Source organism: Pleuronectes platessa, chromosome 19 (genome assembly GCF_947347685.1).
Source record: "Pleuronectes platessa chromosome 19, fPlePla1.1, whole genome shotgun sequence".
NCBI classification, from domain to species: domain Eukaryota; kingdom Metazoa; phylum Chordata; class Actinopteri; order Pleuronectiformes; family Pleuronectidae; genus Pleuronectes; species Pleuronectes platessa.
In genome coordinates this window covers 13,242,644-13,260,093 of record NC_070644.1, presented here as the reverse complement: position 1 = coordinate 13,260,093, position 17,450 = coordinate 13,242,644, and the positions used below count along the sequence as shown (strand labels likewise).

The 17,450-nt window shown below is 45.6% G+C and overlaps 1 protein-coding gene and 1 long non-coding RNA gene across 3 annotated transcripts in view; both read left to right on the top strand.

The window, feature by feature from the left end:
* Window positions 1–2,513, top strand: part of pdlim5b (PDZ and LIM domain 5b) — a 35,855-nt gene extending 33,342 nt beyond the window's left edge. For both annotated transcript variants that reach the window (XM_053410816.1, XM_053410817.1), the window contains exons 9-13: window positions 292–472; window positions 573–753; window positions 863–983; window positions 1,072–1,187; window positions 1,291–2,513. In XM_053410816.1, coding sequence (XP_053266791.1) covers window positions 292–472; window positions 573–753; window positions 863–983; window positions 1,072–1,187; window positions 1,291–1,380 — 689 coding nt within the window. In that variant the 3' untranslated portion in view covers window positions 1,381–2,513. The remainder of the gene's footprint in view (window positions 1–291; window positions 473–572; window positions 754–862; window positions 984–1,071; window positions 1,188–1,290) is intronic.
* Window positions 2,514–3,269: 756 nt separating this feature from the next.
* The window catches only part of LOC128425312 (uncharacterized), a 30,751-nt gene continuing 16,570 nt past the window's right edge, over window positions 3,270–17,450 (top strand). The window contains exons 1-3 of the long non-coding RNA XR_008333107.1: window positions 3,270–3,385; window positions 7,079–7,148; window positions 9,601–9,758. This is a non-coding gene — a long non-coding RNA (uncharacterized LOC128425312). The remainder of the gene's footprint in view (window positions 3,386–7,078; window positions 7,149–9,600; window positions 9,759–17,450) is intronic.

Here is a 17,450-nt window from a genome sequence, read left to right as displayed (position 1 = left end):
ACAAATACACAATATATATATAAACAGCTCCTTGGGTCAACAACAACAGCCTGTACCGTTGACGCCTTAACTGAACTGAACCTGAATAACCTAGCATAACAGCTAATAAGGTAACTACACCTAGAATGTAACTAAAATGTCAAACAGTTAAGCCAACAGAACTATTATTTAAGCAGTTCACTTTTGGTTTCCTTGATTGTTTATCCATGTTCAGTTTCAGGAAAGATGATTTGGTTAAATGCTTCATTGCTGGGCCTCATATTGACCCTTTCTCTTCCCCTGCTGGTTTAGGTTTCCCAAAGGGTGGAGCCGCTCCTTCGTTTGGCAAAGTGACCGTTCAGGCTCCCAAGGGTCCCGAGCGCCCCACCCCCCAGCCACATCCGGAGGACCTCAACCCTCTGGTGCAGCGGGCCGAGCACATCCCGGCCGGTACACGCACCCCCATGTGCAACAAGTGCAACAAAGTCATCAGGTAACAAGGATGAAACCGGGAAAGCTCTGGAATTCATCATCTATATACCACTTGTTCTTTGATTAATCTCCCCCTGGATTCCCCTTCGTCATTCTCCCAGGGGCCCGTTCCTCGTGGCCATGGGCATGTCGTGGCACCCCGAGGAATTCAACTGCGCTCACTGCCACTCCTCCCTGGTAGACCGAGGCTTCGTGGAGGAGAAGGACCATGTGTACTGCGAACACTGCTATGAGCAATTCTTCGCCCCCACCTGCTCCCACTGCAGCCAGAAGATTTTGGGGGTTAGACATATATATATATATATATAAAAAAACGTTGATCATATTTGGAATTTGTCGTATTAACCTCAACAAACTGCTCCTTATTGTTTGTTTTATGTTCTCTCTGCAGGAGGTCATGAATGCCCTGAAACAGACCTGGCATGTGTCCTGTTTCGTCTGCACTGCCTGCCAGCAGCCGATCAGGGGCAACACGTTCCACATGGAGGACGGACACCCGTACTGCGAAAGAGGTACAGCAGGAACCTCCGTGCAAGGTCTCTGTGAAAAACAAACTGTGTGCAGCATGACTAACGTGTTGCCAATGCAATATTTACTCAGACTTCTATAACCTGTTTGGGACCAACTGCCATGGCTGCGATTTTCCCATCGAGGCAGGCGACAAGTTCCTGGAGGCTGTGGGATTCACCTGGCACGACACCTGCTTTGTGTGCACGGTAAGCCGAGCACCTGACTCCACAAGGGAGAAAGGAAGCAGTACATTTCGAAGAGTATTTTCAGTGGCACTGCTCTTCATATCTTTTTTTGCTCTTTCCTCAGGTGTGCTCTGCTAATCTGGAAGGTCAGGCGTTCTTCTCCAAAAAGGACAAGCCCCTGTGCAAGAAGCACGCCCACACTGTCAACCTCTGACCGGCCTCTGAGGACATGAGCAGGACAGGCCAATGGCCCCAGTTTACAGCAATTTGTATTCCAGCCAGATGTTAAATATCTTCAGAAATCAAAATTATTCATCGGTTTTTATCCTGTTAGAATTTCATTGGGTCCGAGATCCCACTGGAAGCTCTTTTTTTTGCTCTGGTAATGATTTCATTTTCTTCATTCCATTCAACTTTATGGGATGATATTTCAGGTGTACATTTGAAAACACTGTTTGCCCCGAACACCAGCTCTTTATCCAGTAGATTCTTATCACACGTGTTTGAGCTGGACTTTTTTTATTTGTATGGGTGGTGCGTTTTAAGCTCTTGATGTCAGTTTCTTTTTTTGTAATAACACAGAATAGAATACATGTATTTTACTGCAACGATCTACTGAGCCCCTCAGGGGTCACATATATGAAAAGCGTTTAACGTGTCTTTCCACGTGCGAGATTTAGAAATTAGGATTATTTAAGGGAAAAAATATATTTATTGTCAATGTGTTGTGGCAACAAAAAGACAAAAGAAGCCATTAGAATAAAAAATGGTAAATTCTATTAGGCTACCATTGTTTTTTACCGTTATAAATGAATATGTATTTTAATAATTCCCAGTAAATGTAAACACAAATCAGTATTTTGTAATTAAAAGACCAATCAAGTTGTTTATGTAAATGTTCTAATTCAGGATCAACAAGGTTAGCGAGGGGGCTTCTAGTGAATAGCCACATGAAAATGTTCTTCCTCACATTACAATGCAATTAATTTAAATTCAGTATTGATCTGAGCTAATGTCTTATTGAATGTTGTTGTTTTTTTACTTTGAGGACATGAACCCTCCACTTTGTTTGTTCACCACATTTTACTCATCAGGACCTTGTCATGTTGAATTCACTCTCACTGATTATGTTTTTCGTGTTAGAATTCAGTCAATTAACACAAAACTATTTTAATATATAGCTACTGTCAGCTTTCATTTTGTCTTGCACAGTTTCTATGTGTAGTAAAAAAAAAAAAAATGTTTGTGTAATGGATATTTCCTCTCTGGACACTGTGCATAAATAAGCACTTCTCTTCTTAATTTTGCTTTAAATAAAAGTGGTCCACAGTGGACATCACCATCAAAGCTCTTGGCTATGTGTCGCAGATCTTCAACATTATTTCATCCTGTTCTGAAACAGAGGAACCTATCTTGCTTGTGTGCATGTTTTTCAAGGCACAAAAAGATGTGACACAGCTCGGCTTCTATCTTCATTATAAACATGCAGCTGTGAGAATCATTTTTCCAGAGGTGTTTTACAGGCAGGTAGACAAGCACCAGCAGGAGACCCCACACATCACCTGCTGGAAGAGAGAGACGTCTCCATAGGGACACGAGAGAAAACACACAAAAACACAGACAAACACACACACACACACACACCCATCAGACAGGCACACACTTCATCCTGGTCTGACAACAATTCAACTCAGGTTATATATATACTCACATAGTTAGAAATAAGAGGAAGCACACTGTCCGGAAATTATTATGTGGGTGTTATTGTAGGAGTTCTGATGATTCATACTTACTTCCTAATGTTAAATTATAAATGCAAAACACTATATATTTACTTTTTCAACTTTTCCATATTACATTTCAGTGTATATTTTCCTTAAAGTATAAATATGAATATATATTTGATCAAAACAACAATGTTTTAGATTGGAGCTCCTCTTATTGTCTATCTGGTCTTTAATATTATTATTATTATTATATAGTGACCACACGTTGATGTGCACTTCTCCAAGACGTCGCAGGTGGGAGCTGTGCGCAGGTCGACACGAGGTTTAACCATAGGGTTTAACCAGCCGAGTGGGGGGGCAGAAACACAATCCCCGTGGTTCAGTTGGAAAAGTCACAGGACAGAGAGAGACTCGTGGAAACGAAGGAGCTCAGGTGATGATCTGCAGCGGAGACGAACCGGGATCATGAGGTTCTGAAGCGAGGAGGAGACGGTGAGTTGACTTTAACTTCACCGGGACAGAGACGAGCGTCCGTGCGCGTTGTGATTATCTGTGTGATGTCGGTGCTGCTGATCGTCGGGAATCAGAGTCCGAGGAGCTGGTTGTTAAGTTACTGCAGGAGTATGTGATGATGATAATGATGATGATGGCGATGATGAAGATGATGATGATGATGATGATCAGGATCTGGTGCCATGCTCGCCTCTGTGCATCCTAATGTCTGATCTACAGCTCAGATAGACACAGTTGAGTTTATAGACGTTTTATCTGAAATACAGTATTGAGCTGTGGACAGATGAGCTGCAGTTAAAGTACTGGAGGTCTGTGCATGTAAACTTAACATATGCCGCTGATTCAGGGATTGGTTATTTATTATATTAATAGTATTTTTGAGGATTCGGATTTTTGATAAGGTTGATTAAACAGTCACAAACTCCTCTTAGTTGCTATTTTATTAAGGTCTTTCAAATAAAGGACATAATCTTCATCAGATGCATTAATCCACTTTCCATTGAGTTGTAGTTCTTATAATTTTCACTTCCTCTTCGTCTTACTTATGTTCAATTTAAAATTAAAGTGTCTTCTTTTATGATATGAGAGATAAATTCCAGGGGTAGCTCGAGGGGCAGGGCCAGGGGGGCACCTGCCCCTGGTGAAACCTGATTGGCCCCTGAAGTGCACCTATCCTTGTCACTTAATAATAATAATAACAATAAAAGCTCGTCCACACAAACGTGAATTTGAATCTGGTCAAAGTTCACTAAAGTTTTACTCCACGTGAAGCCACGATGCGATTGGCTACGCCACAGGAAGCACAGGTTTTATTTACCTGCTTGCTTCGTGATTGGAAGTGAACAGGAGGCGAAGGTTCTCCTTGACACTTTCACGAATGTTTGACCTGGCCCTAAACATGACAAATTGATAAAACATTTTATTTGACTCTTTTGTTTTTTGAAGTACACAATGTGGTTGAACAAGGAACAATTTAATAATCTACTCAATGATGTGTGCTCCAAGTTTAAGCACTAGCAGTAAACAAGGCTAACGTCCACTTTATTGAACCAGGAATTGTGCATTTGTGTAAAGTGTGGCCCCTTTATGGCCCCTGATTTAGCTAAATGCTATATCCGCCACTGGTAAATGAAGAAGTTGTCGTATGTGTAAAAGCTACTAAATGGAGCCTGTAGTGTTTATTATGTTCCGCAGGTCATGATTGAACTTTAAACCCCCAGATGCTTTATATGGCAGCTCTGCTCCCTCGTAAGTAAGTGTAGAGTGAGTTATAAACAGCTCAGGAGCTAAATGTAATGGGCCGTATCATTTTTCTACCCTTTAAACGAGTGTGTCAATGTCTGGCAGTGACACCATCGCCTGTCAGTGTACTGTGGCGTTGAGTCAATGGTAATATTTGACTGTTGAGCGCCCGACACAGAACCTCTCTGTGCTCTGCAGCTGATCAGCGGGTGTGAACCTGTGAACTGGAGCTGACGTCCGTGACATCACTGACGTCCCGATGTTTGCATCAGCATCCCAGCGCTCGCCGTGCACCGCACACCTCACGTAGGTCTGTGGTGTTATCTTTGAACGAGCCAACACAACCCGTCCATAACTCTGCCCAGCACAGAGAGGCTCATTGAGGCCGAGCTGAGTGAGCGTTTTCTCAGTCGTATTAAACACGCCGCCCACCGCCCAGTCCTTGCCCTGGCCGGGCTCCTGGCAGGAGGAGGAAGGCCTGTCGCTGGGCTCACACGATGAGGACGACATGGCACTGTGGTGCTTTGTGGTCTACCGCAGACTCAAGCTGCAAGTGTTTTCCGCTTGAAGGACTCTCTGGCACTGATGGCATTTATGTAAAGTCTACCAGCGATCGTTTTTGCACGGCCCAGTCTGATGGCAGGACTGTGAGCAGGAGTTCTCACAGAGATCTGGTTCTGGCATAACGTAGAGCCTGACCAATTCATGGATCGGCAAATAAAATCAGTCAATACAAGCCTTTCCAAACATAGGTATCTGTTTTTTCTGATATGTGTTGGTAAGAAAACCAATGCAGACAAAATATATTTATTTCTAACTCTTTATATTTGGTTATAATTTCTTTATATTTAATTTTTTGGGATTTTTATAAAATAAGTGTATGGTTTAGTATGATTAATAGTATGATATTATAATCTGAATAATGATTAGGATATATAGCTGTTTATCGATAACTGCATCAGCCCCAAAAATCCATATTGGTCGGGCTCTTTTAAAAGTTTAAGTCTGTGCATTTATGTATGACCTGGTGAATGAATATGGAAATGTGTGGGTTTAACGGCTCCAGACAATTCATGCAAACCCTCACTGATGCTAGTCTGAGTCTGTGTTCGTCCACAGGGCGAAACTTTGCAAGCTGTGACCCCCTCACCTCGGTTTCCTCCCTCGTAATTGCAGGAAGCCAGTTCAGCCAATCAGAGCGGAGATATGTGGCCGCATATTAAGTATTGAGTGTTGTTTGCAGTAGTGGCTGCAGGAGGCTTCTGTTTGAAGATGGAGGAGAAGAGACACTTGAAGTTTTTCCCCTCGCACTCGTGCTTCAAACAGTTTAATCGTGTAACGTGACACGGTGACGCCCGGACAGAGAAAATGGTGGAACCCGAGTGAATGGAGAGACAGACTGTCTTCAGAGATTCAGACGGATATCGCTTGATGTCTTTTCCAGCTGCCAGGACCTTCTATGTTTTCATGGTGTCCTTTTAGTTATTTTTCTTCCACACACACACACACACACACACACACACACACACACACACACTCACACTCTGCTCGATGTGCATCTCATGTCAAGGCTTTCCACAGGTATGGCTTTTCCATCTGCCAGTCCCAGCGGTTGTGCTGACAGCGGCTGCTGGTCCTCCCACACACCAGCAGTCTGCACCGGGTCTCCAGTGTGCTCCGATGCCAAAGGGGAAGACACGGAGCCAAACAGGGTTATTTACTTTGTAACAACAACAACAACACTACCAACACAGATGCTTCCTGGGATGCAGGCCCGAGCTTGCATTAGTTCCAGACAGACTCATCCCTCTCACGATAAGATGGAGATGATCATCTTGTGGCTCGCACCCCAGAGTTTCTCACTTTAACTAAGTTTGAGATAAAATGGTAGTTCTGTGCTTTACCTCCTCCGGCTCCCATCAGTTACTGGTTCTGATCCAGTTCCTTTTCTTTCAGAGAGTATATGACACCCTCACGCATTCACACGAGGAGTGATGAAAACCAGAAGACAGGAAATTGTGGGAGCCTCAATTGGTGTGCAAACATTACTTGTCTTCTTGTTCCTCTTGGGTTTTATGGACGCCACGCCCACTGCTTCATCAATAGTCGTCGATCAGGGGGAAATGCAGGGAAGTGGAATCAATCAACGCTGCAAACTTCTCTGATCTTCTCCTGGAAGGTCGGAAACCATGTGATAGAAAATCAACATCCTAATATTAGAGAAAAAAAACGGAGAGAAAACAAAGAGGCAGAAGGAGGTACAGGACGATTGAGGATCGAAGAACAGGGGCTATACTTTGCATGATCATGTGAAAGTCAAATTGTGTCGGGGGGGGGGGAATAACCTGAGCTTGAAATATAGTCTCAGACCTTTCAGTTATAGATGGAAGACACATGAGCTCCTAATAACTCAACCTCTTTTCCTTCCAGAGAGAGAAAAGTGCTGGAGCTGTGGCTGGGAGCGGAGACAGGATGTTTTCTGATCTCATGTGTCTTGATGGTGAGTCAAACCCTCGAGCACTCTGCGTCTATTGTACTGAATATTTTCCCTTTTCAACTTTGGACATATGCTTTACAAAATTAATTGACGCAAAACACATTTATCTGCACTTCATTTAATATAAAACTGAGATATTTTGATGAATGCAAACTCTGAAAATGTAATTTCCAGCCGTGTCACGTGATGCATCCAACCGATAATATAGTGAAGGGAGTGAAATCCAAAGCTAAAAGCTGTATTGATCAGGATGGACTGAGTGTTGATTGATCCTGCAGCAGAAGTGTGTGTGTGTGTGGTGTATGTGTGTGTGATTGTTTGTGCGTTTCCAGATTGTAATGCCCTCTCGGCAGCAATTTGCCTGCAAAGTGCCAAGCTAATTGACTTTCTGCTGAGCACATGGACGGGCTATGTAAAATAAACCACACTGACGATAATAGAATCCCGTTTTCTCGACTTAGACATCAGGCGAGAGCTGAGCAGAGCTTAGTACATTTTAGAAACTCTCCGAAGCCTTCATTTCACCTGAGTGATTCAGCAGAGCTCGAGGAAGTCTGACGATAAAAGATTTTCATCTCTCAGCGTCGTTTTTATGATGTAACTCATACCACAGTTTCTGACAGACTTATGTTTTTATGATTTCAGGTAATTGTTTCTGTCAAAAACGTAGAAGTCGTGAAATATCTCCGCCCAAAGAATCTCAGACGTGGATCCACTGCATATTTTTGCCTCTTGATTTCAAACGTGAGCGTGCTGCGTCGCTTCATTAGCATTCCTTCCACATTAGGCAATGAACCTGCTCCTAAAGGTGGCGTCATAAACAGCAGAATATGCTGACACGGCTCCAATGCAAAGAGCCTGGGTCGAGAGTGGAGAGTCAGAACCACGCAGGGCTGTGGAAACCCCAGAGAGGTCTGCACCTAGCTGCTTTCAGACGTGCACCAAACTCCGGAGATCCTCTGGACATTCTTAGGAGAAGCTTGTAAATGTGAACGCTAATGTGCGACTTAGAGCCTCCAGACTCTCTGCGACTTTCTCCGTCCAGCACCTTAGTAAAAAGTCGGCAGAATGAAAAAAAACACAAGGAAAATAAATATTTCCACATGAAAAACAGAGCCAAATATCTTGAAGACTACGACAAATCTCAAGAGAGCTTTTGGTGATGAAGGCCGACTCTGGTGTTGTCTCTGCAGAGTAATTTATACGTAACGCATCTTCCGGCTGCACCAGCCCCTCACCTGCTCCGGAGATATGTTGTGAACGCACCTGAGCGGAGAATCTCCCGCTGCCTTGTGCTCGTGTGAAAAGCTCGGAGCTTCTTCTGTGACGGTGACCTGCCGGCAGGAGAGTGAAGCTTCGCCCGGGCCGAGCACCGGTTTGAGTCGCAGGAGAGGGTAACTCACACCGGTGAAGAATGTCAAGAATCCTTGTGTTAAAGTTCACACTGTATGTGCGGCTGGATCCTGGCAAACAAGAGACAGCTGTGTGTGTGTGTGTGTGTGTGTGTGTGTGTGTGTGTGTGTGTGTGTGTGTGTGTGTGTGTGTGTGTGTGTGTGTGTGTGTGTGTGTGTGTGTGTGTGTGTGTGTGTGTGTGTGTGTGTGTGTGTGTGTGTGTGTGTGTGTGTGTGTTAAGAGTGTGAAAAACAGTAGATTTTTTGTAAAGCTAAAGAATACACTCAAACACGTACTTTTACTGCATCATCACTTATGTCCAGTCCAAAATTACAATCTGCATTTTTTATAAACAGATTCCCTCTCCCTCTCTCTCTCTCTCACACACACACACACACACACACAACTGACTGGCAGGTAGCAGGCAGGACGTCGACCCATAATTACACCCTTAAGTTAGGGGTTTATTAAAAGACAGGTCAGCCAGACCACCCAGACTCCCGGCACAAGTCACCTGCTTCATCCACAGAAAGGGGGAAAGTCCGAGACCCAACACTCCTGGCTGTGTTCAGCAGCGCACCCAGCTGTGACTCAGTGTTATTCTGATGATCAAATATTGGCTCGCGGCTGGAGGAATATGTTTTTTACGACACTGGCTCTTCTCTTTTTCAGGGATATCTAAAGTTCACAATTCTGAAAGAAAGAAGGGGCGCTCTGTGTTTCACCGCACTGGAAACACGTCAGCGTGATCTCCTCCGACAGCCTGATAATTCTGCAGAATAATCTGAAAAGCTTTGTTTCAAATTTTCCAGCGTGTCTGTCTGACTGCAGACCTCAACGATTTCTGATTTCTCAGACGATTCTGCATTTTGAAATCTCCTCGTCGGCTCAATGGCAAGTGACAGCCTGTGCCACACACCAGAGGAGACGGGGGGGGGGGGGGGGAGAGGAACAGATGAAATCAATTTCCTCCTAGTTTCGTGTTTTTCCATCGTTTTTGATGACAGATTGTGAAATTGCTTTCATATGTTTTGTTAAAAATGTTTTCTTTTCCCACCCATAGATTCAGAAGAGGGCAGCGGGCGATTAGTGTCGTGCACGTGAGGCCGCCCGGTGCCGACTTCAGCGCTTCTGAGATCTGAACCCACGGGACCCGAGGAAGACGAGGAGGATGCTGCAGTGACAGAACAGAAGGAGCTGGGTTTGCAGAGATCGTATCAGGTGAGTCGGTCCTCAGAGTGATCTCTCTCTCTTATCGGTGTAACAGTAACCGGTAAATTCAAGATTCAGTCACGGGGGGGAACTCTGCGGGGGGGGGGGGGGGCGATTTATGACCGAGCTCATCATGGTGAATAATCACAGGGACGCTTACTGGGATGTTAGTGCCGCATGTTTGTCAGCTGTCGGGTTCTTTTGAGCAACCAGATGATCACGTGAGTGTGTTTTGGCATCTGATGTGATGTGTGGCTCCCGATGGCATGCCGCTTTATCTGGAAACACACACACACACACACACACACACACACACACACACACACACACACACACAGACACACACAATACTACATGACAGCGCAATCCCTGTTTGGTTCTGGCTTTGGTCGCTGGATTAGGGAGACGGCCAAAACAGGTGACAGGTGACGTTCCCATGTCAACACTCCATGAGACGGACTTTAACTTGGGATTAACTCAATTGCAACAGCAAACAAAAGGTGAGTCATGTGACTGTAGCCTGCACGTCAGTTTCCCGCCGTAGTTCTCGAACCCCGTCACGTCCCCACCGGTGGGAAGCTTCAGCTGCTGTTCTGTGTTGAAGCGATTTGTCATTATGATTTCCTAGACGTTTCTCCGAATGATTTTCTCGGGTTATTTCCAACCTGCAGCTATGGGCTTTATATTATTCGTGTTACTTTTGAAAATATCACACTGATGGTTTACTTGTCTTCTAGAGAAATACTGCTGCTGTAGTCCCTGGCCTCCAGCCCAATATGAGCTGTAGCAGTGGCTCGTGATTAAGTCGCTTTAATCATCTGCTTTGTTTATGGTTCGGAGGACTGATGGAGCCACTGACAGAAAAGTCTCAGACTTCCTTGAATAAATCAGCCAGTGTTGTGTTGGGTTTGGCCTCGGATGACCATGTCCGGGAAAATAATCCAGTGCAATTGACAAACTGCCTTTGAAGACTTTAAAGTGACTTTTTAACCATATTGATTTCAGCTGTATTATTCCTCCCAGCAGCTCAAACCCGCTGCCGTCAACTGGAGTCAGACGTGCGTAACATTCGGGTGAGAAAAACAAGTTAGTCGCTCGCCTTTATTCCGGTTCGTTCCGGTCTGGGAAGAGATGGCCTCCTCCTCTCCTCGTCCTTCCAGGTCTGAGAGCTTCACGCCGAGCGGAGAGTCAGGTTACAATCCAAAGAAAGACGGGGAGACACAGTCAGCGAACCTGCCCCAGCCCCGGCTTGTTGTTGCAGGTGCTCGGGAGCAGACACATCTGTCAATTACCCCGACGTGGCTGCACATGTGGAGCTGCAGTCATACATGAGCGGCCGCATGTGCACGTTGGCAATGCCAGGATACACCGATTAGGATTTAAGCATCAGAGGAAAGGTTCGGTGGATGAAATGCCTCCTCGGTTCATCGTGTCCAATGAGTGGATCTGGAGTTTGGCCTTTTTTAAGCTACATGTGTATCGTTACCTGCACTAAGGAGGTTATGTGATCACCCCTGTTCGTTTGTTCATTGGTTTTTCAGCAAGATTACACAAAAACACCTCAACAGATTTTCTCGAAGCCTGATGGAAGGATGTGGTGTGGGTCAAGGAAGGACTGATTACATTTTTATTTTGATGGGATTTTCCCAGGGAATAATGAATATTATAATTAGGCAAATTTAGGGAACTGATATTTATGAGGCTGAAATGAATCGTCAGCTTTCTAGTGCTGTATCGACTTGTACAATGAAACTAAATAGCAATCGTATTGGTGCATTGACACAAATCAGATCAAATCAGGTATAAAGAGAAGAGAAATACAAATATATAATGTATACAATTAAACTATAGCAATGTTTGCAGATGTAACTCTTGAAAACAATGATACAGCTTTTTGCCAAAAAGGACAACTTATTTGGTTTAATAAAGTGCATTAAAAACATGTTAAGTGCTCCTGATTGTAAACATGGAGATAAATACATTTAAGGTGTTTATTATTATTATGTTGGATGTCAATCTGGAAAATGTACATGCATTTTAGTTAATTTATTCGATTTTTTTCTTGGATGAAAACCACAGTTGGATTAGATTGCAGATAGATGGACACGTTAAACTCTGCACAGTGGACATATTTGCGTGTCCATTTAATCAGTCTCAGACAGACAGTTAGCTGAGCAGAGCTGATCTCCGTCTGTCTGAGTGAGAAATGCTGCTGCGGCCACATCCCTCCACTGTCATCGCACATCAATCTCTCTCACCATGTGCTGAGACTGTACAGAGAGGGTGATGAACATTCACTGTCACTGCTCACGATCTATAGACTCTGAATAGAACCGCAGATTGATTCTCATCTGAGGGATTTTATCTTCACGTTAAAAAAACACATCTCAAGCAGTAGTTCTGCAGGTTTAAACACCCATTCATCCCGAGATCATCTCTGTTTTAGTGTTTGTGCACACTCCCTCACACTTTACGAGGTGTGTGCATGTGTGTGGGGGGATTGTGCTCGCGTCTGTGTTCGAGAACAGCCGCTCCTTCTTCCTCTGCACCTGCACACTGTGACTACCAGCAGTGGTCTCACACTCGGAGCACAAAAAAAAAAAAACGCTCCCTTTGCAGGAAATTGACAGATAAGTGACTTCAACTGCCCACGTCTCTCGTCTCAGCCTGAAACATGCAGACGCTCAGTCACACAGCTTTTTACTACAATTAAGAGCTTGTTTCTGGTCTGGACACAAAATGGTCAAGGTGCATGGGGTGTTCCCCATCCTTTAAAAAAAAAAGCGGTGTTTATTTTGCTTTTTTGAAAGCTCTGCAAATTAAGCGGTAAGTAACCTTGGGTGGACTGTTCCATGGGAGCAGCAAGTGGGAGAGAGGGAAGGGGGGGGGGGGGGGGGGGGGAGAGAGCGAGAGGAGAAGGGAGCTGAGAAAAAACAAAAAACCCTCAAATGTGAAAACGACTGGAACTCCCATGGTTTTCAAAACAAGGCTCAAGATTTCATTACACATACCTGGACAGCTGAGGGCATGGAAAAACCTCTCCCTGTGTGCGCACATATACACACACACACACACACCGATCACACACACACACGCACATATGTACACTCAACGGCAGGGTTGTTCAGAGGAATAATAAGAATAATGTTTAACTAAATAAAGCGGGGACGACTCCCGGCCAACAGAGCCAAGCGCGTCGGCTTCACAAATGCGCAGAAGTGCAGTCATCAATCACAGACAGGAGGGCCGCGGCCCGCTGACAGGCTCGGACAGAGAAGAGGCAGAGATTTGGCCGCCCTTTGTGTGTGTGGAGGGGCCGGTGGCGGCTCTGTTCCCAGACCTGATTATAGCTTCACGGGCAAAGCTCGGTTGGGATTTGGTCCAAGGCGCGTTCAGGTCTGACTGATGATGAGGCATCACACTGAAGCCAGCGTCAGCAACGCAGTAAAGCTAATGCTCTTGTCAACAAGGCGGCCTGGCAGCATTCGTGTAGGTCCTGGTCAGTGTTGTTTTATTTGGTGTTTCGGTGCCGGTGTCAGCTGCAGATCATGAAAACCATCTATGTGAGTGCGTGGTGGGAATATTCTCATGGTGGCTCGACAGTCGGCTGGTAACGGTTTGACTGCCGGCAGTAAATTGGCCTAAACTAAGGAAAACATTGCAAAGGGAGACAGACGGACCCGAGGAGCCGAGCTGGAGTTTAGTCCCTTAAATTGAACCTTCACAGGGTTCAGAGGGACACGGCTGGATGGGGGGGGGGGGGGATGTAGGGATATAAGAAGGGGGTCGATCCTCTGGCAAAGACAAAACCCCCAAGGTTTCGGCTGTGAGATCTAACTTGGTCTGTGTAAACATGTCTGGAATGACACTCAGTGTGTGTGTGTTTGTGTGTATTAAGTGTGTTCCATGTGAAGCCCGTGGAGTGTATGTATCTGAGAAAAGCGAGAAAAGCTACGTTTTCTTCCTTTTTATGTGACATGACAAATATATATCAGACTCTTTTTGACATTTTGATAATAACTAAAACCTTTGTGTTCTAAACCTTCCTGTTTGGATTGGGCTGTTTGCTGAACATGTAAAAGGGACCTGCAGTAATTGAACTGCAACATGTAAAGAGCGGCTGCAGGACTCAGTCCACGGAACCCTGAAGCTGCTCCACCGCTGCTGCTGCTGCACAAAGAGCCGTTCACCGCTTAATTCAAAGCTCGACTCAGTACGCACAACCACAAACTGGAGATCAGTTGTCGTTGTTGTGAACTAGCCGTTGTCGCGATCGCACCAAATTCCACACTGCACTTCCTCATGCCAAGTGTGAAGCCGAAAAGATCAACTCGAGAATCTGAATATCTGGAATCACTATTTAGATAGACGTGTGACCACGTAAGTGATAATCCAAGTAACAGATATCCAAGGGCTGAAGTTTCCTGCCACAACATGTCAGTTTGTCCTTAAAATCATATTGTATGAAATAATATTTTTCTTTGCATGAACCTGATTGTGAGGGTCCAGCCCTTGAACCGCTCTGGAAACCGCTCTTTGATTTTGATATGCTACCATAGAAACCCGAGCAGGCTGCGCTCCTCTCACCACCCGGTGCAACCAGAGTTCATCACCGTCTCCGTGTCCCCCCCGTCAATCTGAATCGACGTCTCGCTGCGTCCAATCGTTTCTTCACCCCGCTGTCTGTCTGCATTAGGCTCAGAGTGACGGGACAGCTGCTTTCGGTGCCTTATCTCGGCTCGATGTGCACAAACATGAGGATCCGTGTGCCTCTGCAATGGATCTGGCATCGCGAATTAACGTTACATGGCTTGTTTGACTGAGGACGCTGTCTCCCCGCTCGGGCGTCTCATCCTGACACCGGACCCAGGAAGGGGGGAATCATCAGGGAGGAATCCGGCAGACTTTGATCACAGGGCGGTCCAGTGGGGGGGGGTGCAGGGTTAATGTTAGTGTGTGAAGAGGACAGCGTGACACATTCGTTTTTTTATTTCGTGACACAAATCTACAGCGAATGGGCTCCGTCAGCCGGACAAGTGTAAAATTACCCTCAGTGGTAAATTGTCAATCAAATACACAAATCACAATTTCCTGTTTTGTAAGACAATGAACAAACTAACAGTTGTGACATCATCTTCAAGGCCAACAACCAGAAATGACCGTCATGAACAAACTGTGATGAGGCCACAAGTGCTTTTTCATGACTGTTTACATTCCTCCTGGCAGTAGTACCTGCTAGGCTTTGTTTTCATCGTGCTTTGAGAAATGCATGACGGCCCTTCACCGTGTCCTTGTGAGGACAGCTAGTCTCCACATTCACTCCTCCGCAGGCTGGAAAACACTTTGATCCTCCTCTCAAGTGATGGGAAATGTAAAAAGAGAACTTACAGACGGTCATGAATCACAGGAAGAAAAAAAAAGAAAGAGATCACAAGCTTCTCCGCAGATCGGCCATCAGGTGCCACGCTGTTATTGTGATCTCACTGATGAGCTTCTCCTCTGAGGTTGAAGACGAGGTCATCACTGAAGTCACAGGTCAAATCTAAAGCCCTTTTCAGATGTGACCTGTGGGTGAAGTCCGGGGAGTCGGGTCTGGACTTTACCCACAGTGTGCCTTTCACATACAGACACATACACATACACACAGGTGTCAGCTCTTATCACCACAAACTCTCCTGACATCTTCGTCTGTGTCTTCTACGTGTACGACCCCGGGAGATATTTGTCTTTTTCATTTATGCATCTGGGGCATGTTTAGAAGCTTCATCTCCCCCCCCCCCCTCCCCCCCCCCCCCGGACAATATACCAGGAGGCCAGGTGGAGAGCGTCTCACTCGGACATTTGCTCTCATGCACCTCCTCCGGAGAAAACAGGGAGTTCAGTGCACGTCTGGAAGCAGCTTCCGTGTAGGTTAGAAGTTAATCCTGCAGACTCTCAGCCATACGCAGCACTTGTACCGCTTTAGATTTTTATCACTCAAAACTAAAAACATTTCAAATAGCCGGTGTAGTTGAATGTAACATTTAAGTCAAGGCCACTTTCCTCCCACAAACCCTCTCCCTCTTTGCGTCTCCTTACACTTGTAGCGGACTTTATCGGTGAACCCCCTTAATCCACCCCAGCTGCTCCACTGTAAATACAATTAACCCCGGTAATTGTGTGATGTTGACTTTGGGTTTTGTGCACTTTCTCACTAACTGCCGGTAGCCCGTGCTCTCTGAGGGTGACATCATGGGTTTCAGGTTGCCCACCGTGGCTCCGGTTCCCAGGGGGGTGTTTGGGGCGGGGGGGGGGGGGGGGGGAAGCACAGACCCGGAGAGCAGATCCACACTGTGAATAGACAATCTCTCTCTCCCCTCTCCTTCGACACACACACACACACACACGCAGTGGACTGACCCCTCTGCCACCTCGATCCTGAGCTCAGAGTTTGTTATTGGCTCGGTTATGATGTGCTGACAGATGAGGCAGATGTGTGTTCCCAGCGTATGGATGGTCTGTCGGATCTGCTCTCAAAGTTGAAGAGATCTGGACTGAGTTGAGTAAAGACAGTCGTTTTGCTTCATGGCAATCTGGTATCTGTTGGTGATACTTAGAAATCTGTGTTGTCAATTAAGGAACACTGGGACACTATGTTTTGTCTGGTGTGTGGGTGTGTTATTTTTAAAGGGCATAGGGTGTACTCACATATGTATTATGATGGCTTCCATAGCTGCTTTCAGACATGCACTGAACCCCTGAGATTGTCCTCAAATGTTCCAGAGAACGCAGATATCAGAGTCAGATGCTCCAGACATTTCCCGGAAGTTTTAATGTCAGCCCCCTTGTAAATGTCCGGTAAATGTCCGCATGAGCCCATGTGAGACTACAGCAGTGAAATTCACAGGCAGCAAGCAGGCGTATCGGTGATGTTTCTAACAAATGATGGACGATGAGGACATGGCATAGACCTAGAAGAGGCCGTCTCCTCCTCCCACCTGCACGCTCTACCAAGGTGCCACCGCTCGCCTGAATGTTCCAGACATTTTATCAGAAACGCATCTGACCCGGAAAATATCCTACTGCGTTATTATTATGGAAAGGTCCCGAAAAATGTCCTGACCCAGTTTTTACCGGACATTTTCCTGAGGTCATATCTGAAAACGTCTCATATGAGTGACCTTTTGGTTCCTCTGAGACAGAGGACATGCTTTCTGTGTAGCTGCGTGCAAGATTGGGACTAAGAAAATCAAGACAAAGAAAATCAATCACCCAGGCCACATAAAACACCGTGTAGGTCCCTCTGGCCGGCATGTTTTTCAAAGTCACTTAAACTCTGAAGAACACAGTGATTCAGATCAAACCTCAGCACAAGGACAATGCCCACGCTTGTTTTGTGACCATTTAAAAAACCCCAGAGGCAGAGAGGCAGGAATTCTCTGCTCAGGATCAGTTCCCTGTAACATTGGCAGTATTATTGAAAACATCAAGACCATGTAGCTCATTGTGGGTTGGTCTCCTGAAGCTTTCCCAGGCAGTGCAGACCAACGCTCTCCGTTTACCTCAGCAAATGGTCATTCTGTCAATCACCTGTTTTACTCATTTAGAATAACCTCAAATACGCAGTGTGGGCCAGCTCTCCTCTGCTCCTGTTTTATTTTTCCACTGTCTGCATGGACACACCTGGAACACACACACACATACACACATACACACGCACAC